This window comes from Piliocolobus tephrosceles, chromosome 15 (genome assembly GCF_002776525.5).
Source record: "Piliocolobus tephrosceles isolate RC106 chromosome 15, ASM277652v3, whole genome shotgun sequence".
In the NCBI taxonomy this organism is placed as follows: Eukaryota; Metazoa; Chordata; class Mammalia; order Primates; family Cercopithecidae; genus Piliocolobus; species Piliocolobus tephrosceles.
Window position 1 is genome coordinate 25,800,657 of NC_045448.1, and position 24,724 is coordinate 25,825,380.

The window sequence follows — 24,724 nt, forward strand, 5'->3', positions numbered from 1 at the left end:
GGCAGAAGCCCGGGAGGCGGGGGTTGTAGTGACCTGAGCCCCGGCCCCTGCCCCCCACCCTGGGCCACAGAGCGAGACTCCATCTAAAAAAAAAAAAAAAGAAAAAAGAAAAATGTATAATCCTAAGGTTTTTTGATTTTTTTTTTTTTACAAAGCATTTGTCTGAAATATTGTTACTTCTGTTCTCACACTTAATACTTTAGATCAATCTGGAATATGTAAATGAATACAGAATAAATTTCCCTCAGAATGTGTCAGCACTGCTTTACTTTTAGCTTCCATGTTGCTGCTAAGGATGTCTGTACTCCCAATTCTTGAATCTTTCTATGTGAAGTATTTTTCTTCTTTCTGAAGGCTTTTTGTTACCTTTTCATGACCCTATATATTTCAAGATTTTTTAAAAAACGTGCCTTGGCATAGGTTTCTTTTCACTCATGTTTCTTAATGCCTATTACACACTTTTAATCTGGAATTCTGTGGCTTTTTATTCTAAATAATGTTCTTATATTATTTTTATCACATTCTGTTCTTCCTTTCTGATAGTCCTACTATGTGAGACATTGTACAACCTAGATTGTTGTTCCAAGTTTCTTACTTTTTCTCTCCTACTGAACCTCTTTTTCACTTTGACAGATTTTTCTAAGAAATTTCTTCAACTTTACTGAAACATTATCAAGATGATCTCTGCTTAGTTGGGAACCTATATATTTGCCTGCAGGTTTTTTTCTAAGACTATTCAATGTCTTTAGGTACCAATCCACCAATCTCAAGCTGGACCACGATGGGAGGAAGAAGGAAGTAGTGGTGTTAGAAATATGTCTTGCTAGCATTTTGAAAGCGAAGAAGGAGAATCCCTATTCAGTATTTACATTTTACTTGATTTTCCAGATTTCAGTACAGTGCCTCCTCATCTGTCCCCAGCTATGTTTGATATCCCTGAATTTGGAGTTTCTCTGGTTCAAATTTCACCTCAAAATAAACCTCCTGTCTCCTGCTGGGGTAAGGCATCAAACTGTTTCTTACTAACTTTCAAATAAAATTTCCCCCTTCTCTTCTGTAATACGTCATATCTCCAATTCTTGAGCCTTTCTGGTGTTCTGCAGCCTTATGTGGCTGGTTTATCCCTGGCAACTGCTCTTCAGCTCAGTGAAAAATTCTATCCAGTTTTCATCTCTCAAAATCTGCTGACGTCTCTTGCCCAGCTGTGGTCTCCTTGTTTTCTTTGTCTGTATGGATTTGATCTTTTGTATGTCCATACTATCATTTCAATGGGATTTCAAAAGGAATAGAGAGAAGAAATTTCAGTCTGTCACATATATTTAGTTGTAAGCCCTTCTTTCTTTCTTTCTTTACACAGAAATAAAACATGAATAATGCTGGACAAAGCAACCTACTGGCAGAAAGGGAAATAAACCACAAAATGACTGATAATAGATCTTTCTCTCAAATAAAGTTTGTTAAGAGGAAGACAGGAACAACATGAATACAGTCAAGAGCTCAAAGGTAAACAGGGGATAACAGAAGAAAGACATACTAAACCAATTCTGTTCCTGTTACTTTTCATTTCGTAACAGTAATTATGTTAGCAACAACAAAAGTTATGTCTAATCTTTGCTGTGTAACTCAAATCTAAGTTGTAAGTACCTAAGTCAGGTAGCTGATGAATTTCAAACATGCAGCTGATAAATCATGGCAATGAAAACTGAAGTCTTTGTAAGCAAACTTACTGGTATGGAGTCTCTCAGATCTCTGGAATGACTTCTTCCCCAAGCCTAGCAAAGTATTTTCCACTTTAACTGAAGAAGAAAAGCTGGAGTTTGAGTTTTGAGGGCTGCTTGACTGTCCATCAGATTGCTTTCCCTCCCATGTTGCTAGGAGAAAAAAATACGTAAAGACTGGTAGCACTGAGATTATAGACAGAATCAATTAATCAATCATTCAACATTCACTAAATGAAGTTATGTATGAGGCAATGTGACCCTCCCTAATGTGTTTTGAGTTTGAGAATTAAAGTCAAAGAGTAAAATAAAACTCTGTTTTTCCTCCCAGCATACTATTTGCTTCTAGTGGTAAATTTCCTTTCTCATAAAAATGCAGTTCTGTAAGATTCAGATTGAGTCCGGCAGGCCCACAGAATCAGCTTATGGTATCAAACTGAATTATGTAATACAATACAGAGTCTGTATGTAGAAACTTTAGAGTAGAAACAAACACGCAACCACAACAAAAGATTCAAAGGCCTTATAGACATGTCCAAAATAAACTCAAAGGTTGTATGTATTCTTAGGAAAACCTGTTATTTTTACAGAAAACTGGCTAAGAGTTTAGTCTGAGCCTCTTGGAAACATCAGATTTTAAGGTTGTTGATTAGAGGTTTCCAAACATCTATTAAATTAGACCATCTTGAAAGTCAGTCATTTATTTCCTTCTTACATGCAAATCCCAGTGCTAACATTTTTTTTGGAAACAGGGTCTCGCTCTGTCATCCAGGCTGCAGTGCAGTGGTGAGATCAGGGCTAATGGCAGTCTTGACCTCCCAGGCTCAACCAATCCTCCTACCTTAGTTTCCTGAGTAGCTGGGGCTACAGGTGTGCACCACCACATCTGGTTAATTTTGTTTGTTGTTGTTGAGACAGGGTCTCACTATTTTGCCCAGGCTGGTCTTGAACTCCTGGGCTCTGAGTTATTTTTTAATAACTGCATGATTATTTTGCATACAACTTCTCCCATTTATCCTGGAAGGATTTATATTGATGTTCTGGCAGTACAAGGATTGTGTAAGTAAATGTAATTTAAAAATAAATGATGTCATAAACAAATTAGGAAAACCAACACAAAAATACTGGGAAAAAGAAACTTCCATTGAAAAACTGCCCAAACTGCTTACCAGGTTTGGCAGGTACAGAGTCACTGGCTGCTTTGACAGTCTTGAGAGAGAGATGCTGGTTGGAGGAGATGGATATGCTTGGCTTGCACTGCTGCTGCTGCTTCTTCTGCTGTTGCTGCTTTAGAGCCTATAAAGATAAAACAGACTATAAGAAACAAAACAAATCAGTTTTTTAGTAATAATATAAAGTAAATTACTTCTTTTTCAAATGGCAAGAAGCATGCTGATCGTTCCATTTCTTTGAAATCTATCAAAGCAAACAAAATCCTAAATTAAGCCAACTCTCGCTTCTTGGCCTTTTGGCTAAGATCAAGTGTAGTATCTGTTCTTATCAGTTTAAATTAAGACAACTAAACACAAAGCTTAAATGATTCTTAGAGTTTGGATAGTTTTTGCCAGTATCATTCCTTTATATAAATGTGAAAAATAGTCATTAGCATTTTTTGGAACTTAAAAAAATCATTAGGCAAGCCAAAAACTTTCCAGTCTTGTAAGCAGAGACTGTATGTTTTCAATCATTTCTAGAAATGAAATTCTAAGCCTTATAACAAAAAGAGCCCAATCTGCATCAAACCTATGTAGAAATGTAAATATTTAGTTTATGCAGGCTTCAGAGGTACTATATATTTACAAAAGTTTGTAAATAACTACATCAGTTGTCTTGGGTGGCAGCAATGAGATCTGTCCCAATTATCAAATTTCAGCAATTTACAGCAATGCAATAAACAGAGGGGGAAGACTAGACAATACTGGTTCTAACAACAGTGTGGTTCCTTCTGTCTACTTCAGAATATTTTGATTTCTATGAGGTTCTTAATTTATAGAATATACTTGATAATACTATTTAAAATCAACAGAAAAAAACAAGAAATGCCTACATTTTAATCACAAAAACATTATGAAGGCAACTTTTAACTTAAGGTTTTTTTTTAAAAAAAGATAAACCAAGAAAAGTAATTTCAGGGAAAAAAACTGAAGTTTGACTTTGCTAGGTTGCCAGTTTCAAGCTCTTAAGACCGTCATGTGGAAAAGTCTGGAATAACTGGCTACTTCTGGATTCCTATTCTCTTTTCCCAATATAGTTTCCTCCTGCTTAACATTTCACACGTATCTCTGGCTATGCTATAGGCACAGTGGCAACAAATCATCTCCTCACTCTAAGTTGCCAATGCAGAAAAGCAACTGAGAGAGCTCTATGTCTCGCTTAGACTCACCTACATTTATAATAGGTGAGGCAGAAGCACAAAGTACATAAAAGGGCTGTATTGACTGACCATTGATTATGGCTTATTCTCTCACTCTTTGCAATTAGATCGGAAGATGCTCATAGACTTGCTGCAGATGCAGTCACCAGTATTCATTCCTTGCTCCTCACAGGACCCATGTAATTTCAGATTAATGTAAAATTTAATAGAACCACTTGATTGCAACTATTTCTGTTGTGATCGTGTACATTTATTTATTGAGAACTATTTCTGCTGTGATCGTGTACATTTATTTATTTATTTATTTATTTATTTATTTATTTTTCAAGACGGAGTCTCGCTCTGTCGCCCAGGTTGGAGTGCAGTGGCCAGATCTCAGCCATTCACCAAACCCAATCTCCGCCTCCCGGGTTTACGCCATTCTCCTGCCTCAGCCTCCCGAGTAGCTGGGACTACAGACACCCGCCACCACGCCCGGCTAGTTTTTTGTATTTTTTAGTAGAGACGGGGTTTCACCGTGGTAGCCAGGATGGTCTTAATCTCCTGACCTCATGATCCACCCGTCTCAGCCTCCCAAAGTGCTGGGATTACAGGCTTGAGCCACCGTGCCTGGCCCATTTATTTTTTATTAATTTTTTTTTGAGACAGGGTCTTGCTCTATTGCCCAAGCTGGAGTGCAGTGGCACGATCTCGGCTCACTGTAACCTCCACGCCCTGGGTTCAAATGATTCTCTCATCTCATCCTCCAAAGTAGATGGGATTACAGGAGGTCTCCGAACTCCTGACCTCAGGTGGTCCGCCTGCCTTGGCCTCCCAAAGTGCTAGGATTACAGGCGTGAGTCACTGCACCCAACAAAGTTAAGTATAGTATAATATCAAAAAATCCAGGCCAGGTGTGGTGGCTGTACACCTGTAATCCCAGCACTTTGGGAGGTTGAGGCAGGTGAATCATTTGAGGTCAGGAGTTCAAGACTAGCCTGACCAACATGGTGAAACCCCATCTCTACTAAAAACACAAAAATTAGCCAGGCAGGGTGATGAGCACCTGTAAGTAATCCCAGCTACTAGGGAGGGTGAGGCGGAGGTTGCAGTGGGCAACAAGAGAAACACTGCCTCAAAAAAAAAAAAAAAAAGAAAAAGAAAATTAAGAAAAAGAAAATCTAGCTGTGTAATTCTGTGTTAGTAGATTAAAAGAGAAAAATCTATGTGATCATCTCAATAAATCCCAAAGAAAACAAACCTGAGAAATTCAACACCTATTCATGATTTAAAAACACACACAAACAAAGATTCTGAGCAAACTACGAACAAATTAGACGCTTCAAAAATGTGATAAAAAGAGTATCTACCAGCCAGGTGCGGAGGCATATGCCTGTAATCCCAGGACCTTGGGAGGCCAAGGTTGGTAGATCACAAAGTCAAGAGATCGAGACCATCCTGGCCAACATGGTGAAACCTTGTCTCTACTAAAAACACAAAAATTAGCTGGGCGTGGTGGCAGGCGCCTGTAGTCCCAGCTACTTGGGAGGCTGAGGCAGGAGAATCGCTTGAACCCGGGAAGCGGAGGTTGCAGTGAGCCAAGATCATGCCACTGTACTCCAGCCTGGCAACAGAGCAAGACTCCATCTCAAAAAAAAAAGAGTATCTACCAAAAACTTATAACATGTGTTACAAAGAGGTGCATAAATTACTAAAACCACATTGGGCTACTGCATGAAAGTTCCACTGACAAGGGCCCAATGTAAAAAATTTTCAAAAAATATCCAATGACTGCCGAGGTGTGCGTTTTTAATATAGGAAATTCTACTTGATAAACACAGACTAGCAATGCTTACCTGCTTTAGTGCCTTCTTGCTGTGCTTCTGTGATGGAGAAATGACTTTACCTGCTGGAATGGTGGGTGATGGGCAGCCTGACTGTGGGGAGGACGACGATACTAGGGAAAAAAAAGTGACAATAAAATATTTTCGTTAATAGAGATATCAAGCACCATTCCTTCCCCAGTCATATGCTGCTACCTGGAGTAAGATCTGTGACCAAACACTTTTGGGAACGATGTACTTTTTGGAGTTTTACTGCAAACAGCCTCCCTTTTCAGTTTTTTTCCTCAGAAAGTTCTAGTGAAGGATGATAGGATTGGGAAGGGATGAGTGTTAGTATTCATTACTTTCCATTTATTAATTTTTCAATAGAATTGACTGAAGAATGACTCATCAAATCAGATAAAACTTAGAAATATTCTAGGGCCTTTTAGACAGTATCTATGGTCTCACAGTAAATCTAATGACAGCATGATATAGTGGAAGGGCCTTGGGTTGGCAGTTTAAAATAAAGACATTAAGGCCATTCGAGCTCAAAACTCTACCCTAGTTTTAATCCTTACATTCCTTCATCCTTTAAATCGATAGTTACAGGTTTACCAATGTGAGAGGGCATTTTAAGATTTCTCTGATGGAAGCAATTTGAATTTGCATAGGATGTAACCACTCTCTACTTCATCACTAGCTGTTTTATATAGTCTGGCAGAGCTCAGTCAGACCTGAGTGGGTCTTATGTGAATGAGGGTTCTTTCTTTAAGAATCTACACCTCTTAAACAGCAAGTAGATATTTATGTTCTATAAAATTAAATAATATGTGAGTACTGTTTACGATAAATACAGAAATTGCTGATTCAGTACCCTTATTAAAAAAAAAAAACAAGAAAGTATAATCACTACTGCTAGTGATGACTCTTGAAGAATGCATGTTTACTAAAGTCTTCCTCTATTCATAGTAGTTGGACAGAAAAGGCCCAAATAGCAAAATGATATCCCATGGTAAGGGCAATAAGCTTTAAGATGTCATAAAAGTACATACAAGGCAGTGCGCGGTGGCTCACGCCTGCAATCCCAGCACTTTGGGAGGCCAAGGCGGGTGGGTGACCTGAGGTCGGAGTTCAAGAACAGCCTGACCAACATGAAGAAACCCCATCACTACTAAAAATACAAAATTAGCCAGGTGTGGTGGCATATGTGGTGGCATATCCCAGCTACTGAGGAGGCTGAGGGAGAAGAATCGCTTGAACCTGGGAGGTGGAAGTTGTGGTGAGGAGATCGTGCCATTGCACTCCAGCCTGGGCAACAAGAGCAAAACTCTGTCTCAAAAAAAAAAAAAAAAAAAAAAAAGGCCGGGCGCGGTGGCTCAAGCCTGTAATCCCAGCACTTTGGGAGGCTGAGACGGGCGGATCACGAGGTCAGGAGATCGAGACCATCCTGGTGAACACGGTGAAACCCCGTCTCTACTAAAAAATACAAAAAAAACTAGCTGGGCGAGGTGGCGGGCGCCTGTAGTCCCAGCTACTTGGGAGGCTGAGGCAGGAGGATGGCGTAAACCCGGGAGGTGGAGCTTGCAGTGAGCTGAGATCCGGCCACTGCACTCCAGCCCGGGCGACAGAGCGAGACTCCGTCTCAAAAAAAAAAAAAAAATTACATACGTACTGATAGGTAGGCTAGCTACCGGTCATAAAAATGTAGAAGCATTATTTCATTGGTGTATCCAAGTTTTGGACTACAGTATTTCAATTTACTTAGGCATCCTAAGACAGGAATGCACAGTAGATGCATTTAAAGAAGATAGCAGCAAACAATTAAGATGACTTGGCCGGGCGTGGTGGCTAACGCCTGTACTCCCAGTACTTTGGGAGGCTGAGGCAGGCGGATCAACTGAGGTCAGGAGTTCAAGACTAGCCCGACCAATATGGTAAAACTCCGTCTCTACTAAAAATACAAATATTAGCCAGGTGTGGTGGCAACATGCCTGTAATCCCAGGCACTCGGAAGGCTGAGGCAGGAGAATCCCTTGAATCCTGGAGGCGGAGGTGGCAGTGAGCCGAGACCGCACCATTGCACTCCAGCCTGGGTCACAGAGTGAGAGCCCATCTCAAAAAAAAAAAAAAGATGCTGACTTATCATCACACTTAGTTTAGTTCTGTATCCCAACCTTTATGAAAAAGTATATAATTTATATATGGAAAAGAGCTGATGTACAAAAAGCTTGATATTTAAAAATGGAGTTGAATAATTCAAGACAGTACAGCTGCAAAAAGAAATCATAGCCTCGGCCGGGCGCGGTGGCTCACACCTGTAATCCCAACACTTTGGGAGGCTGAGGCTGGCGGATCACGAGGTCAGGAGATCAAGAGCATCCTGGCTAACACGGTGAAACCCTGTCTCTACCAAAAATACAAAAAAATTAGCCGGGCATGGTGGTGGGTGCTTGTAGTCCCAGCTACTCTGGCATGAACCTGGGAGGCAGAGCTTGCAGTTAGCCGAGATCACACCACTGCACTCCAGCCTGGGTGACAGAGCAAGACTCTGTCTTTAAAAAAAAAAAAAAAAAAATCATAGCCTCAGTATACTTTGATACTGACCAATTTTTTAAAAATAGCTTTATTAAGACAAAATTTATATACTAAGCAGCTGGGCATGGTGGCTCACACCTGTAATCCTAGAACTTTGGGAGACCGAGGCAGGTGGAACACTTGAGGTCAGGAGTTTAAGACCAGCCTGGCCAACATGGTGAAATCCCTACTCTACTAAAATACAAAAATTAGCGGGGTGTGGTGGCACACACCTGTAGTCCCAGCTACTCAGGAGGCTGAGGCAGGAGAATCACTTGAACCTGGGAGGCGGAGGTTGCAGTGAGCTGAGATCACGCCACTGTACTCCAGCCTGGGCAACAGTGTGAGAAAAAAAAAAAAAAAAAAAAAAAAAAAAAAAATATATATATATATATATATATATATATAATCCATATACAATACATCTTGCCTAAAGTATAAAATTTGAAGCCTACTTGAGGGTGGAGGTGGGAGGAGGGTGAGGATCAAAAAATTACCTATCAGGTACTATGCTTATTTCCTGGGTGACAAAGTATTCTGTACACCAAGCCCCTATGACATATAATTTACTTGCATAAAAAACCTGCACATGTACCCCGAACCTAAAAGTAAAAAAATAAAATAAAATATTTAAACATATGCACACAGATCACAAGTGGGTAGCACAATGAGGTTTTTTATATTTAAATTTTTTAAAAAAGGATATTTTAAGCCCACAGCTATCTTTTTGTGATCCCAGCCAGTCACTATCCTCAAAGATGAGCACTACACTGACATCTAACAGCAGAGGTTACTTTTACCTCTTTTACACTTCATATAAATATTGGGCAGCAGAAACTGTTTTGTACATGTCTTTTGACATTCTGTAGGCTGTTTTGAATTTATATGTAGTTTTCCATGTTGCGAATCATTTATTAGCACTGAATTCTGTTGTGAAAATATCACAGAATCATTCCACTGCTTATGTGCATGTATTTTTCATCTGGGAATATTAGGAATGGTACTAGTATGTAAATTCTAGAAAATGCATTGGTGACACATAAAAATTTTGGGGTATATATGTAGTAGTGGACTTGTGTTTTATGTTTTACATCTCTTCAGTTTTAGGTGACACTGCCAGTTTTTCAAAATGCTTGTACAAAATTTTGAAGCCACCAGCAGTGTATGAGTTTTCTACATCCTTGCCAACACTTGGTATTTTCTGTCATTTTCATTTCAATCTCCTGGTTGCTGTGTTTATATCAGGCTTTTCTCAGATTGCTAAGAAAGTTGAACACTTAAAAAAAAAAAAAAAGTTGAACACTTATTAACACTTTTTTAGTCACTGAATAATCTCTATTTTGAAGACTGTTATTTTGCCTATCTTCCCGTGGTTTTATTAATAGCTATCTTTTTCTTGTTGCCTTGTGGTAGTTCTTTATATATGCTAGATAGACATCCTGTTTTAGTCTTCTGATATGGTTTGGCTCTGTGTCCTCACCCAAATCTCATCTTTTTTTTTTGCTTTTTGAGACGGAGTTTTGCTCTTGTCGCCCAGACTGGAGTACAATGGCACGATCTCAGCTCACTGCAACCTCTGCTTGCCAGGTTCAAGCGATTCTCCTGCCTCAGCCTCCCGAGTAGCTGGGATTACAGGTACTCCACCATGCCCAGCTAATTTTTGTATTTTCAGTAGAGATGGGGTTTCACCATGTTGGCCAGGTTGGTCTCAAACTCCCGACCTCAGGTGATCCACCCACCTCAGCCTCCCAAAGTGCTGGAATTACAGGCACGAGCCACTTCGCTGGGCCCCAAATCTCATCTTGAATTGTAATCCCCACGTGTCAGCAGAGGGACCTGTAATCCCCCACGTGTTGAAGTAGGAAGGTGACTGGATCATGGGGGCAGCTTCCCCCACGTTGTTCTCATGAGATCTGATGGTTTTTTAAAGGCAGTTTTCCCTGCTCTTTCTCACTTCTCTCTCCTGCCACCATGTGAAGTTCGCTGCTTCCCCTTCGCCTTCTGCCATGATCGTTAAGTTTCCTTAGGCCTCCCCAGCCATGTGGAACTGTGAGTCAATTAAACCTTTTTCCTTTATAAATTACCCAGTCTAAGGTATTTATAGCAGTGTGAAAACAAACTAATACACCCTCTCTCAGTCTCTCCTCTTTCTGAGAAATACTTAAAATATATTTAAATAATCTCATTTGTTATTTCCTCAGTATATTAAATATCTTTTGTTTTATTTAAGGAATCATTCTCTATCTTAAGACCACAAAGATGTTATTTTCTGTTTTCTTTTAAAAGCATCAGGATTTAGGTTTAAACTTTGGTTTTGCAATCCATTCAGAATCAATTTGTTGTGTGACTAGTGATTGAATTTTCCCTGGTAAGCTAACAAAATTAAATTTATTCTGAAAATGTTTGGGGAAAAAACATAAAATTCAATGGCTTTCAGTATATTCACTAAGTGGTACAATCATCACCCCTCAAAAAACACCATACATGTTAACTGTTACTCATCTTTTACCCCATCTATGTCCGTAGTCCTAGGTAACCAGTAATCTACTTTCTGTCTTTATAAATTTGCCTCTTAGGGATATTTCATATAATGAAATCATATATTAGTGCTCGTTTATGAATGACTTTTTCAACAACGTGCTTACTTTTGAAGGCGCATCCATGTTTCAATGTGTATGGATACTTTATTCTTTATCGTAGAGTAATATTCCATTGCATGCCTATGTCACATTTTGTCTATTCATCAGCTGATGAACATCTGGATTGTTTCTACCTTTTGGGTATTATGAACAATGTTACGAAGAACATTTGTGTGCAGACGTTTTAAGTATGTGCTTTTAGTCTCTTGGGTTCATTCCTAGGAGTGGAATTGCTGGGTCTTACAATAACTCTCTGTTTAACTTGAGGAACTGCCAAGCTGTTTTTCAAAATGGATGTACTATTTTTACAATTCCACGAGGAATGTGTGAGGCCACTTTCTCTATATCCTTACCAATGCTTATTATGCTTATTATTGTCTGTCTTTCTTACTTGGCCAATGTCTTTAAAGAAACAAAAGTAAAAGTTAAAACTATTAATATTTTCTTAATAACGTCTTGCAGAAATCTCAAGACTATATATTTCTTCGCCTACCCCAAATACTGCCTGAGTACAAACAGAAAATAAAAAGCCAAAATAACTCCACTAGAAAATACAAGAATTCTACTTTGCAGCCCAGAAAAGTGACAATAAAGCTATCAGCAATTACCAGGACAAACTGCTTAGGATGTTTACCCTTAAGCCAAACACCTTTTTTAACAAATTAAACCACAGCATTTAACTAAGCCAACCAAAACAAATCATGAAAATTACAGGACCCACCAGTATAAACATTTCCCAGAGTTGACTTAATGCTAAGTACTGGTCTATGAAACTTAAACGGTACTCTAACTTTTTTTTATTATTTTATGTTATTTTTGAGACAGGGTCTCACTCTTGCACAGGCTGGAGTGCAGGGACACAATCGCAGCCCACTGCAGCCTCGACCTCGCAGGCTCAAGCAGTCTCCTACCTTCACCTCCTAAGTAGCTGGGACCACAGGTATATGTTATCACATCCAGGTAATTTTTTTTTAAAGTCTTTTTTTTTTTTAAGAGATGGGGTCTTGCTATGTTGTCCAAGCTTGTTCTAACTTTTAAAATATTAAAGATTTTATATTACAATCAGCAAATAAGACTTAAATACAGGTCTGGCACAGTGGCTCACACCTATAATCCCAGCATTTTGCATGGCGGAGGTGGGAAGATCACTTAAGGCCAGGAGTTCAACATCAGCCTAGGCAACATAGTGAGACCCTGTCTCTAGAAAAAAAAATTTTTTTAATTAGCTGGGCATGGTGGCATAAACTTGTATTCCCAGCTACTTGGGAGGTTGCAATCCAGCCTAGGGGGTGACAGTATGAGACCCTATCATTTTTAAAAATAAAACAACAACAACAAAAAAAAACACTTAAAGATTTAAACTTATCTCTGTTGAGAAACTTATCTCTTATAATTCCTTTTAGTGACTATGCTGTCTTCAAAGACATATAATTTTATTATTAGTAACAGCAGACAAGTATCTTCTACGTGCTTAACACTGTACTAGGTTCATTTTAACAGGAGTTCATTGAACTCTCATAATTACTCTCTCTCTTAGGGTAGTTTTCTTTCTACCCCTACCTAAACTCCTCAAATTATACTTCTAGAAATAACTAAGTAAGACAGTTTGATTGGCATCCTTATGATATTTTTCTATGCAAATAAAAATACAAAAAGTTTCAAGGCTATATATTTATATACAAAAATAAATTTCAAAGATACATATTCATCTGCATATTACGATGGTATTATCTAAGTTTTACATATCAAGAAATTCAACTAGTTTGCCAAAAGATATATAGCCAGTAAGGAGCAGAGCCAAGATTTGAACTTCATTTTCAGAGTAATGAATAAGTAACCTATAGCTGGCTGATAATGGTGGCCACCAAAAAGATATGTCTACATTCTAAGCTCCAGAATCTGTGAATGTTACTTTATTTGGGAAAAGAGCCCTGGCAGGTGTAACTGAGTTAAGGATCTTCAGACAAGAAGATCATCCTGGATTATCCAAATGGATCCTAAAGCCAATGACAAGTCTCTTCATAAGAGATGCATAAGGGAAGACATAGGCAGAGACTGGAGTAATGTGCTCATAAGGCAAGGAAGTCAGCAAGAAAAAGTCTAGAGAAAGCAAGGAGCAGATTCTCCCGCAAAGTCTCAGTAGGGAATGCAGACATGCCAACACCTTGCTTTCAGACTTCTGGCATTCAGAACTGTGAGAATAAATTTGTTTGCTTAAGCTGCCCACTTTGTGATAACCTGCAACTTCAGAAAACTCATACAATACCTAAAATCAACAAGTTCTCATAGATGTTTACATATGTGAAATATTTAAATCAAATGCAATTATCAAAGATAGGACACTATACACCAAACTACATGTAGTTTTTTAAAAATATATATTTAGCACCCAAATTGTCCCATTTTGACCTAGTGGGAGCTCCTTCAAGTTGTAAACTGTCTTGGGGATATGGCTCCACCCATATTTGACAGCTTTTTTACTACCTGTCACAGAAAGTTGTCCCAGGCAAATCTTGCATAACTTTTGGCTCAGACCTGGATCAACTACTTCTCCAACAAGCTCTGACATCTTTAAATTGGAAATGGTATTAAAAGACTGTGGTGTGCACACCACACTAGGAGTGCTCACTGTCAACAGGTTACCACTAGTTCTAGAACTTTGCAGTGGCCAGAACAAGAAGTCATCATTTAGAAAGAGAAAATGAAATTCATGTTTGTATACCAAATTTGAATTGAAGATTACAGAGCTGTCACTTAACTTTTCTGATTTTTTTTTTTTTTTTTTTTGAGATGGAGTCTCCTTCTACCGCTCAGGCTGGAGCGTAGTGGTGTGATCTCGGCTCACTGCAACCTCTGCCTCCTGGGTTCAAGCAATTCTCCTGTCTCAGCCTCTCAAGTAGCTGGAATTACAGGCGCCTGCCACCATACCCGGCTAATTTTTTTGTATTTTTAGTAGAGACAGGGTTTCGCCATGTTGACCCGGCTGGTCTTGAACTCCAGACCTCAAGTAATCCACCCGCTTCAGCCTTCCAAAGTGCTGGTATTACAGGCATGAGCCACCATGCCCAGGCTGATTTTGTATTTTTATCCTGTTTCTTCCCGCCTAACAATCCTGGTTCCTAATATTACTATAATTATTAATTTGCTTAGTATTATAGATATAGTTTCAAAGAAACCATACAATATAATTATTGAAATTAAGACTACTGAATGAAGTTTAAGATTTGTCTCCTTCAACACCTGTGAAAAGGGGGAAAAAAGGTTTATGTCTTGTCTCTCATACCTAAGCTACATCCCACAATAACTTACCTATGTCATTACACCACAAATTTGATATACTTATTTGCTTTATTTCTTATTTCTAGGAAGTACATTAAAAATTTTAAATTATGTAACGTTACAAATCGTATTACTTTCATACAAGTCTAGCTCTCTTCCTTAACTATACTACTCTACAGAAAATCATTTTAATAGGTTTTTGTTTGTCCTTTCATTTTTATTCATATTTTTCATTTTGTTAAAATACAGTATACATGTTTTAATACTTTTGTTTTTCCTTTTTAAGACAGTTTCGTTCTTGTTGCCCAGGCTGGAGTGCAATGGCACAATCTTGGCTCGCTGCAATCTCTGCCTCCCAGGTTCAAGCAATTCTCGGGCCTCAGCCTCCTAAGTAGCTGGTATTACAAGTGCCCACCACCACGCCCAGCTAATTTTTGTATTTTTAGTAGAGACAGGGTTTCACCATGTTGGCCAGGCTGATCTGGAACTCCTGATCTCAGGTGATCTGCCCGAATCGGCCTCCCAAACTGCTGGGATTACAGGCGTGAGCCAAAATGCCTGGCCCGTTTTAATAATTTTACTTATTTCTTTAAACAAAAGATCATATACCACTAACTGTCCAGTACTTTGATTTTTTTTTTTTTTTTTTAAAGACAGGGTCTTACTCTGTTGCCCAGGCTGGAGCCACTTTGATTTGAGTGAAAAAACTCAGTGTATCCTGGAGGATATCCTAGAACAGAACATGGAACTTTTCTCTGCATTCCTTTTAATAGTTGCATAGAATTCCACTGTGTATATCAACCGTGAATTTCTTTTTTCTTTTTTTTTGAGACGGAGCCTTGCTCTGTCGCCCAGGCTGGAGTGCAGTGCCCGGATCTCAGCTCACTGCAAGCTCCGCCTCCTGGGTTAACGCCATTCTCCTGCCTCAGCCTCCCGAGTAGCTGGGACTACAGGCGCCGCCACCACGCCTGGCTAATTTTTTGTATTTTTTAGTAGAGACGGGGTTTCACCGTGTTCGCCAGAATGGTCTCGATCTCATGACCTCGTGATCCACCTGTCTCGGCCTCCCAAAGTGCTGGGATTACAGGCTTGAGCCACTGCGCCGGGCCAACCGTGATTTCTTCCACCAGATTTTGTTGATGGGTATTTTTTGGGTCGTTTCTAGTCTTTTGTTTTCATGACTACATCTTAACCAGTAGGTTCTAAAGTATGGTACCCAGAACAACATCATTACTACCTAAAAACGTACTAGAAATGAAAATTATTGGTGCAAGCCCAGATTACTGAATCAGATACTCTGAAGTGAGGCCCAGGAATCTGCACCATACTTTCTCTAGGTGATTCTGATACAAGCTTGAGTTTGAGAATCATTGATCTTAATCTCTGCCATTTTGTATTTCTGACAGTTTATCTCTGAGGTTGATTCTTAGAAGTGAGTTTGCTAGACTAAAAGATAAACACATATGCTTCAAGAAGCATCAGAGAAAAAAATTTCTTTATTCTCAGGTTTTAAAAGAAATTCACCCAGGTTTGGCCGGGCATGGTGGCTCATGCCTGTAATCCCAGCACTTTGGGAGGCTGAGGCGGGCCAATCACGAGGTCAGGAGATCTAGATCATCCTGGCTAACACGGTGAAACCCTGTCCCCACCAAAAATACAAAACAGCCGGGCGTGGTGGCGGGCGCCTGTAGTCCCAGCTACTCGAGAGGCTGAGGCAGGAGAATGGCATGAACCCAGGAGGAGGAGCTTGCAGTGAGCCGAGATTGTGCCACTGCACTCCATCTCAAAAAAAAAAAAAAAAAAAAAAAAGAAAAAGAAAAAGAAATTCACCCATGTTTTCCTGTAGTACTTGGTTTCATATTTTACATTTATTATAACTTTAATTTCTTTGGAATTTATCCTGGTGAGAAATGAATGCAATGTCATCTTTTTGGGTATTGAGTTGTTTCAACAACTTTTTGCACATGTCTTAAAAAAAGTAATGCTCGGCCAAGCACGGTGGCTCACGCCTGTAATCCCAACACTTTGGGAGGCCGAGGCAGGTGGAACACCTGAGGTCAGGAGTTTAAGACCAGCCTAGCCAACATGGTGAAACCCCTTCTCTACTAAAAACACAAAATTAACTGGGTGTGGTGGTGCATGCCTGTAATCCCAGCTATTTGGGAAGCTGAGGGAGGAGAATCGCTTGAACCCAGGAGGCAGAGGTTGCAGTAAGCCTTGATGGCACCATTGCACTCCAGCCTGGGCAATAAGAGCAAAACTCTGTCTCAAAAAGAAAAAAAAAAAAAAGAGAGAGAGATGCTCGGATTTTTTTGTTGTTAGTGCAAATATATTCTTTCTTCATTATTATTTATGCACATAGTGGCTGATTGCTACATATTAATTTTATTTATATCTATTTATTTACAATCCCAAATTCTCTTTTTTTAAGACACAGGGTCTCACTCTGTCACCCAGCCTTGAATTCCTGGGCTCAAGGTATCCCCATCTCCTAAGTACTACTACAAGTACTCGCCTGGGTTTTTTTTTTGAGACAGAGTCATTGCTATGTCGCCTAGGCTGGAGTGCAGTGGCACTCATGCAGCCTCTGCCTCTTAGGTTCAAGCGATTCTTCTGCTTCAGCCTCCCAAGCAGTTGGGACCACAGGCGCGTGCCACCACACCCAGCTAAATTTTTTATTTTTGGTAGAGATGGGGTTTCACCATATTGGCCAGGCTGTTCTTGAACTCCTGACCTCGTGATCTGCCCTCCTCGGCCTCCCAAAGTGCTGGGATAACAGGCGTGAGCCACTGCGCCTGGTCTTGTTTTTTTTAATTTTTTAACATTTTTTGTAGAGACAGGGTCTCATTATTTGTCCAGGTTGGTCTCAAACTCCTGGTCTCAAGTGATCCTCCTGCCCCACCCTCCCACAGTGCTAGAACTACAAGCATGGGCCACCAGTTCTCTTTTTAATCAGTATTTATCTCCACTGATTTTTTTGTGTTTGTCAGACGCAAAATCATATCATCTGAAAAAAAGTAGTAGTTTTACCTAATCCTTTCTGATTCTTGTCGCCGGTTACTCAAACTGCTTTCTCTTGCTTACCTGTATTGACATAAACAACTCTAGGCCAGGCGTGGTGGCTCAAGCCTGCAATCCCAGCACTTTAGGAGGTGGAGACGGGTGGATCATCTGAGGTCAGGAGTTCGAGACCAGCCTGGCCAACATGGTGAAGCCCCGTCTCTACTAAAAATACAAAAAATTAGCTGGTCATGGTGGCATACACCTGTAATCCCAACTACTCAGGAGGCTGAGGCAGAAGAATTGCTTAAACCTGGGAGGTAGAGGTTGCAGCAAGCCAAGACTGCACCACTGCTCTTCAGCCTGGGCACCAGAGGAAGACTCCAACTCAGGAAAAAATAAAAAACAAAAAACACCTCTACATAATGTTAAATAAGAATGGAGATAGTGGACATCTTGTTCTTGACTCGTTCTGGCTAAAACAGAAGCCACTAGTGTTTCCCCCTTAAGACAATGGTTTCTTAACTAAGTTAAAATGTTAAAGAGGAATTCACTAATTGTCAATTTTATTGAGCATAAATTTATTCAAAGACCTTTTCAGCAAGCATAGAAATAACTTATTTTTCACATTAGCTTTGTTAATGTAATTAATAATAATAGAATTCATAGTAGTGACCATACTTACAATCCAAAAACCTATTTATGATATTATCATTTAAATGTATACTTGGATACTATACAGTAAACTTTTATTATGATTCTGCCTCAATATTCGTAAGATAATGCTTAGTATTCATAAAATAACATAATCTTTGGAAAATTTGTTTTCAAAAATAATCTAGATGTTTTTTATTCTAGCTCTGGAACAGTGTTTAAAACATTAAGATTATTATCTTTAAACATATGGTTGAATTATCGCTGGGCATGGTGGCTCACACCTGTAACCCCAGCACTTTGGGAAGCCAAGGTAGGCATGGTGGTACACACCTGTAATCCCAGCCACTCGGGAGGCTGAGGCAGGAGAATCGCTTGAACCCAGGAGGCGGAGGCTGCAGTGAGCCAAGATCGCACCACTGCACTCCAGCCTGTGGGACAGAATGACACTCCATCTCAAAATAAATAAATAAAAATTTAAAAATAAGCATATGATTGAATTCCCCTGAAGAACATGTGGGTATAGTGTTCTTTTGAAGGGGAGTTCTAATACAGGTCTACTTCTATGGAAATGTATTTACACTTTCTATCTCTACTGGGTTCAATTTTTGTGCACTGTATTTTCCTAGAAAAGTATACCATTTCATCTACATTTTGAAGTACTGTGAAAAAGTCTAATGGTTTTTAAATTTTGTTTTGAAATTTCAACCTGAATTTATATACTCATGGTTTTTTCCTTTAAAAAAAAAGTACGTTAAGAAAGCTTGTCTATTATATTGATTCGTTTTAAAACCAACCTTTTCTACCATTTTTCTCTTCTAATTTAGTAATTTTCATTATTTATTTTTATTATACATCATTTTCTTCAGCTACCTATTGGTTTATTTTATTCTTTTTTTTTTTCTAATTTTTAGAGTAGTTTGCTTATTTTAGTTTCTCCTTACTGACAGGAAGTATTCAGTATTATAAACTGCCTTCCAGACTGGACACAGTGGCTCATGCCTGTAATCCCAGCGCTTTGGGAGGTCAAGGCGGGCGGGATCACTTCAGTTCGAGACCAGCCTAGGCAACGTGGCAAAATCTTGTCTATATATAAAAAAAAACATGGCCGGGCGCAGTGGCTCACAGCTGTAATCCCAGAACTTTGTGGGGCTGAGGTGGGCAGATCACGAGGTCAGGAGTTCAAGACCAGCCTGGCCAACATGGTGAAACCCTGACTCTACTAAAAATACAAAAATCAGCCAGGCGTGGTGGTTCATGCCTGTAATCCCAGCTACTCGGGAGGCTGAGGCAGGAAAATCGCTTGATACCAGAAGGCGGAGGTAGGAGTGAGCTGAGATTGCGCCACTGCACTCCAGTCTAGGTGAAAAAGCGAAACTCCACCTCTAAATAAATAAATAAAAAGTTAGCCAGGTGTGGTGGTGTGCTGTAGTCCCAGCTACTTGGGGGGCTGAGACAGGAGGATCACCTGAGCCTAGGAAGTTGAGGCTGCACTTGAGTTGTGATCACGCCACTGACTCCAGCCTGGGTGACAGAGTAAGACCGTGTCTCCCAACTTAAAAAAAAAAAAAAAAAAGAAAGTAGGTGGCACCAAACCCTTGTATATATAAGCCTCCTTCAGCTCTGGCTGCAAGTCTCACTTAAGGAAGATGATTAATATGCTAACAGAAAGATTATGGCAGCAGACATGATAACTATACAAGATTTTAAAAGATTTCATGGGAATATAACGTATTGAATGCATTGTATAATGAAGAATGAACTTTACTCCCTGTATTAATTCCCCAGACCCGTCATTTTAAAAAGTACATAACCTAGGTGACATAAAACAAGACACTTATTCTTTCACAGTTCTGGAGGCTGAAAATCCAAAACTGATGTGTCAGCAAGGATGGTTCATTCTGTGAAATAAGCTATTCCATCCCTTTCTCTTAGTTTCTGGTAACATCCAGCAATTTTTGGCGTTCCTTGGCTTTTAGTAGCATCATTTCAACCTCGTCTCCATCATCACACGGCACTCTCTTCATGTCTCCATGTCTTCATATGACCCATCTTATAAAGACACCAGTCTTGGCCGGGCGCGGTGGCTCAAGCCTGTAATCCCAGCACTTTGGGAGGCCGAGACGGGTGGATCACGAGGTCAGGAGATCGAGACCATCCTGGCTAACACCGTGAAACCCCGTCTCTACTAAAAATACAAAAAACTAGCCGGGCGAGGTGGCGGGCGCCTGTAGTCCCAGCTACTCCGGAGGCTGAGGCAGGAGAATAGCGGGAACCCGGGAGGCAGAGCTTGCAGTGAGCTGAGATCCGGCCACTGCACTCCAGCCTGGGCGATAGAGCGAGACTCCGTCTCAAAAAAAAAAAAAAAAAAAAAAAAAAAAGACACCAGTCTTAGAGGACTAACAACCCACCCTACTACAGTATGACTTCATCTTAACTAATTAATTCTGTAACAACTCTGTTTCCCAATAAGGATATTCTGGGGTACCAGAGGTTATGATTTCAATATATCTTTTTGAAGGGGACACAATTTGAAGCATAACACTTGCTTTTATTTAGCCTATTTTTCCAGAGCTATACAGATGGTATGAACTTAACACTGTCATTCATTGAATATAAGCTATTATTATTATTTAAAAATAAAACTATGTATAAACTAATAGATTTTAAAAATTAATTTCGCAATGTTGTTACATCCAGTGTCAATGTTCAGAGAGGCAATCCATCACAGGCCCTGAGTGCTGTCATGTGTACATGCGAGCAAGGCCAGCAATGTTTTAAGTCCCAGAACACTCTTTACCTGAGCCATCTTTCAGGGTTATGTTTGCAGCTGCAGAGCAACCATGAGATGAAGCAATGTCTTTTCCCAGGCAAAATATGCTTGCTTCTGCTAAAAGCAGTGAATCCCTCAAACTAATGTTTCTTGGCTGAGATGCAAACCCACTGCACGAATAGGATACATCTGGGCCTGTATCTCATCACCTGAGCCTCAGGGTAAGGGAAAGCTGACACAAAAAGTATGCTGACAGTCATATTGCTTACTCTATCATAGGTAATATAGTACTTTTTCTATGACCCAGGATTCTTGTTTCTTCTGTTAACATCCTTGAGAGGCTAATTTGTTCACTTACAAATCAGGTAAAATCCTAGACACTTCAAAGACACAGTCAATTTATAAAAACTATATTTCTATATATCAGAAACACACAATTATAAAGTAAAAAAAGTTAAAGCTATTCACAACAGAATAAAAAATGTCAATAAATGTATTAAGAAGTGTGCAAAGACCTGTAAGACAGAAAAATCCATAGCATTAATGAACACATTGAACTGCAAAAAATGCAGTAATATATTTTTTAAAAAGTCAATAGAACTAAAACTGATCTATAGATTCAATGCAATCCTAACCAAAATCATAGCAGGTTGATGAGAGAGGACATGTGGAAACTGACAAGCTGCTTCTAAAATTTACATGAAGATGAGATCAGTCAGAAAAGCCAAGAAAATATTAAAGAACAAAATGGAAAGAATTAAACTATTAGATATCAGGATTAATCATAAAGCTAAAGTAATTAAAACAGGGTGGTACTGTTACAAGGAAAGACAAAACACAACAGAGCAAAGCAAAGTCCAGAAACCAAACCATAACTATATGGTCAATTGACTTATGACAGAGAGAACACTACAATAAACTAAAGAAGTCTTCAAAAATGGGTGCTAGGTAATTAAAATATCCCTACAGGGTGAAAGGAATAAAATGATGATCCTCATCTCACATAATACAAAAAAATTCCACATGGTTTATAGATCTAAATGTAAAAGATAAAAGAATAAAGCTTTCATTAAAATGTGCACACGCACATGCATATACATGAAGACAGTTTCCTCTCTGTGTGTATATAGTATTTTCATTGCATAAACATCCACCAGTACCCAAATTCATTTATCCCACCACTGGTGAACATTTAGGTTATTTTTGTTATTACGATTAATTCTACTTTTTAAAAAAATTTCTTTTTGTACTCCTTTATGTTGGGTATATACTCCAGAGTAGAATTAGCTATACTATGGGCAGCCAAGCAGTTTTCCAAAGTAGCTGTACTAGTTGTACTAGTTTAAATTCTCACCACCAGTTTATAGGAATCCCTATACACTGACATGTTTCCCTATACATGATTTCACGTGATCACTACCAGTTGGTACCATCCGTCTTTTTAATTTTGGACTTTGGTGGGTGCGTAATAGTATTGCATGTGGTTATAAGTTGCCTTTCTGTGGTCGCTAATGGAATTTGACTCTTTTTCATTATTAACCATTTTGATATCATCTTTGTGCAATGCTTGCTCTAGTCTTTGCCCATTTTTCTATGAATTCTCTTTTTCTTAGTAACTTGTAGGAGTTCTTCATATATTCCTTTGTTGCATATATTTATTGCAAATAACTTCTCTGTGCCTTGCCTTTCCACTCTCTTAAAGTTATGTTTTGATGAACGCAACTTCTTAATGTACCCAGTATGTTTTTTTTCTTTAGAAAATTGCCTAGCTTTATGATTAATCCTGATATCTAATAGTTGTACTCTTTCCATTTTGTTCTTTAATATTTTCTTGGCTTTTCTGACTGATCTCATCTTCAAAATTTTAGAAGCAGCTTGTCAGTTTCCACACGTCCCCTCCCGCATCAACCTGCTATGATTTTGGTTAGAATTGCATTGAATCTATAGATCAATTTTAGTTCTACTTTTTTTTAAAAAAAATATATATATTACTGTATTTTGTGCAGTTCAATTGTGTTCATTAATGCTGTGAATTTTTCTGAGCTTCCTTCTGGTCACACCCATTGCCCCAAAATAACCACTCTATATAGTTTTAAGAATCTGATGTATTTCTATGTACCAGAAGGTGAATGATTCTTACACACATGCAAATAATGTAATAGCAAAAAATTATTTAAGTACGACTTGATTATATAAGTTTAAAAATTTATCTGGACATTATTCTGTTCCAGTCATGTCTTGTTTATGCTATTGGAAGTTGTTAGAGTGGTTATTTTGGGGTAATGGGTGTCACCAGAAGGGAGCTCAGGGCAATATTTTGCTTTTTTTTTTTTTTTTGAAATGAAGTCTCGCTCTGTCGCCCAGGCTGGAGTGCAGTGGCACGATCTCAGCTCACTGCAAGCTCCACCTGCCGGGTTCACACCATTCTCCTGCCTCAGCCTCTGGAGTAGCTGGGACTACAGACATCTGCCACCACACCCAGCTAATTTTTTCTATTTTTAGTAGAGATGGGGTTTCGCCATCTTAGCCAGGATGGTCTTGATCTCCTGACCTCGTGATTCGCCCACCTTGGCCTCTCAAAGTGCTGGGATTACAGGCATGAGCCACCGCACCCGGCAATATTTTGCTCCTTAATCTGGTTGATAGTTCATAGTACTGTTCTGTTTGTGAAACTCCAACAAGCTGTATACTTATGTGTACTTTAATGAATACAGGCTGATCATTCCAAATCAGAAAATATGAAATGCCCAAAATCAGAAAATTTTTTAGTGCCAACATGATGCTCAAAGGAAATGTTCATTGGAACATTCTGGATTTTGAACTTTCTTAATTTGGGATGCTCAACCCAAATAATGCAAGTATTTCAAAATCTGAAAAAATCCAAACTCTAAAACACTTCTAGTTCCAAGCATTTCAGAGAAAAAGTACTTACTCCATATGTATTATAATCTAATTTAAAATTTTACAAATAGACAAAGTGACCCAAATTGACAGAAATCAGGATGGCGGTTACTTTTGAGAAAGGACCAGTAGTGATTTGGAGATGACAGGATGTTTTTGCAATGCTGATGAAGCATCGTAATAGTTAATTATTTACTAGGAAGATGGGGTTATTTTCTGTTCTGAATTTTTAAAAAAAGGGACAAGATCATCTCATATAGTTTCTCCTTTAAAGATAAAATTTGGCACACTCTCACCCTTTTTTAAAGTAAAGCTAAAAATCATCTAAACTATTGCTGTTCAAATGTCCACAGACTGGTCTGTGATAAGATAAGCATGAAAGCAAGAACATTTAGGTACTTTCACAGAAATCTGACATTGCTGGGTCATTCTGAGTCCACAATGGACTAGAGGAAAAAAATTGGTCCTTGATGATGAATAATTTGAGAATAAACTAGTTAACTTATGAGGTGGTGGTGATATGAGTAGGAGGGGTGTGAGAAACATATGAGCAAGATTTCCTAGGACTACATCTTAAAAAAACAACAAACAAACAAACAAAAAAACAAAAAAAGAACTATTAAAAATAAGACCTTGTTTAAAAAATAAACATAAAAAAAGAAAACAATTAAAGCTGCATTTTAACTGTATCAAGACCCTGTTTATAATCTTTTCTCACAAAGTGGCACTTATAAAAAAAAATCCCTCATACTTCTCTATTACCAGTTTCACTTCAAATGAAACTAATAAATGTCACCAATTAATGTTATCCCACACCAAGGAAGTATATTACCTACAACAAATGATTTTCAAAAGCAAAACAGAAATAAATTTTAGCTTATATACCAGTGATGAGAAATTGAGCTAACTTAAACACTAATGAGTAGAACAACAAAAGAAGCTAGTTTATTAACTCAGAAACTTAATGAACAAAAGTATGAAACCAACAACAAAAAGGGTCAATAAAC

At 38.8% G+C, this 24,724-nt stretch overlaps 1 protein-coding gene and 1 pseudogene across 4 annotated transcripts in view; one reads left to right on the forward strand and one right to left on the reverse strand.

Moving 5' to 3' along the window:
* Positions 1 to 24,724, reverse strand: part of ASXL2 (ASXL transcriptional regulator 2) — a 160,943-nt gene that overhangs the window by 33,290 nt on the left and 102,929 nt on the right. For all 4 annotated transcript variants that reach the window (XM_023229942.1, XM_023229943.1, XM_023229944.1 and 1 more), the window contains 3 exons: positions 5,928 to 6,028; positions 2,888 to 3,014; positions 1,728 to 1,871 (listed from right to left, as the gene is read on the reverse strand). In XM_023229942.1, the coding sequence (XP_023085710.1) occupies positions 1,728 to 1,871; positions 2,888 to 3,014; positions 5,928 to 6,028 (372 nt within the window). The remainder of the gene's footprint in view (positions 1 to 1,727; positions 1,872 to 2,887; positions 3,015 to 5,927; positions 6,029 to 24,724) is intronic.
* LOC111554515 lies at positions 3,171 to 3,281 on the forward strand (annotated as a pseudogene).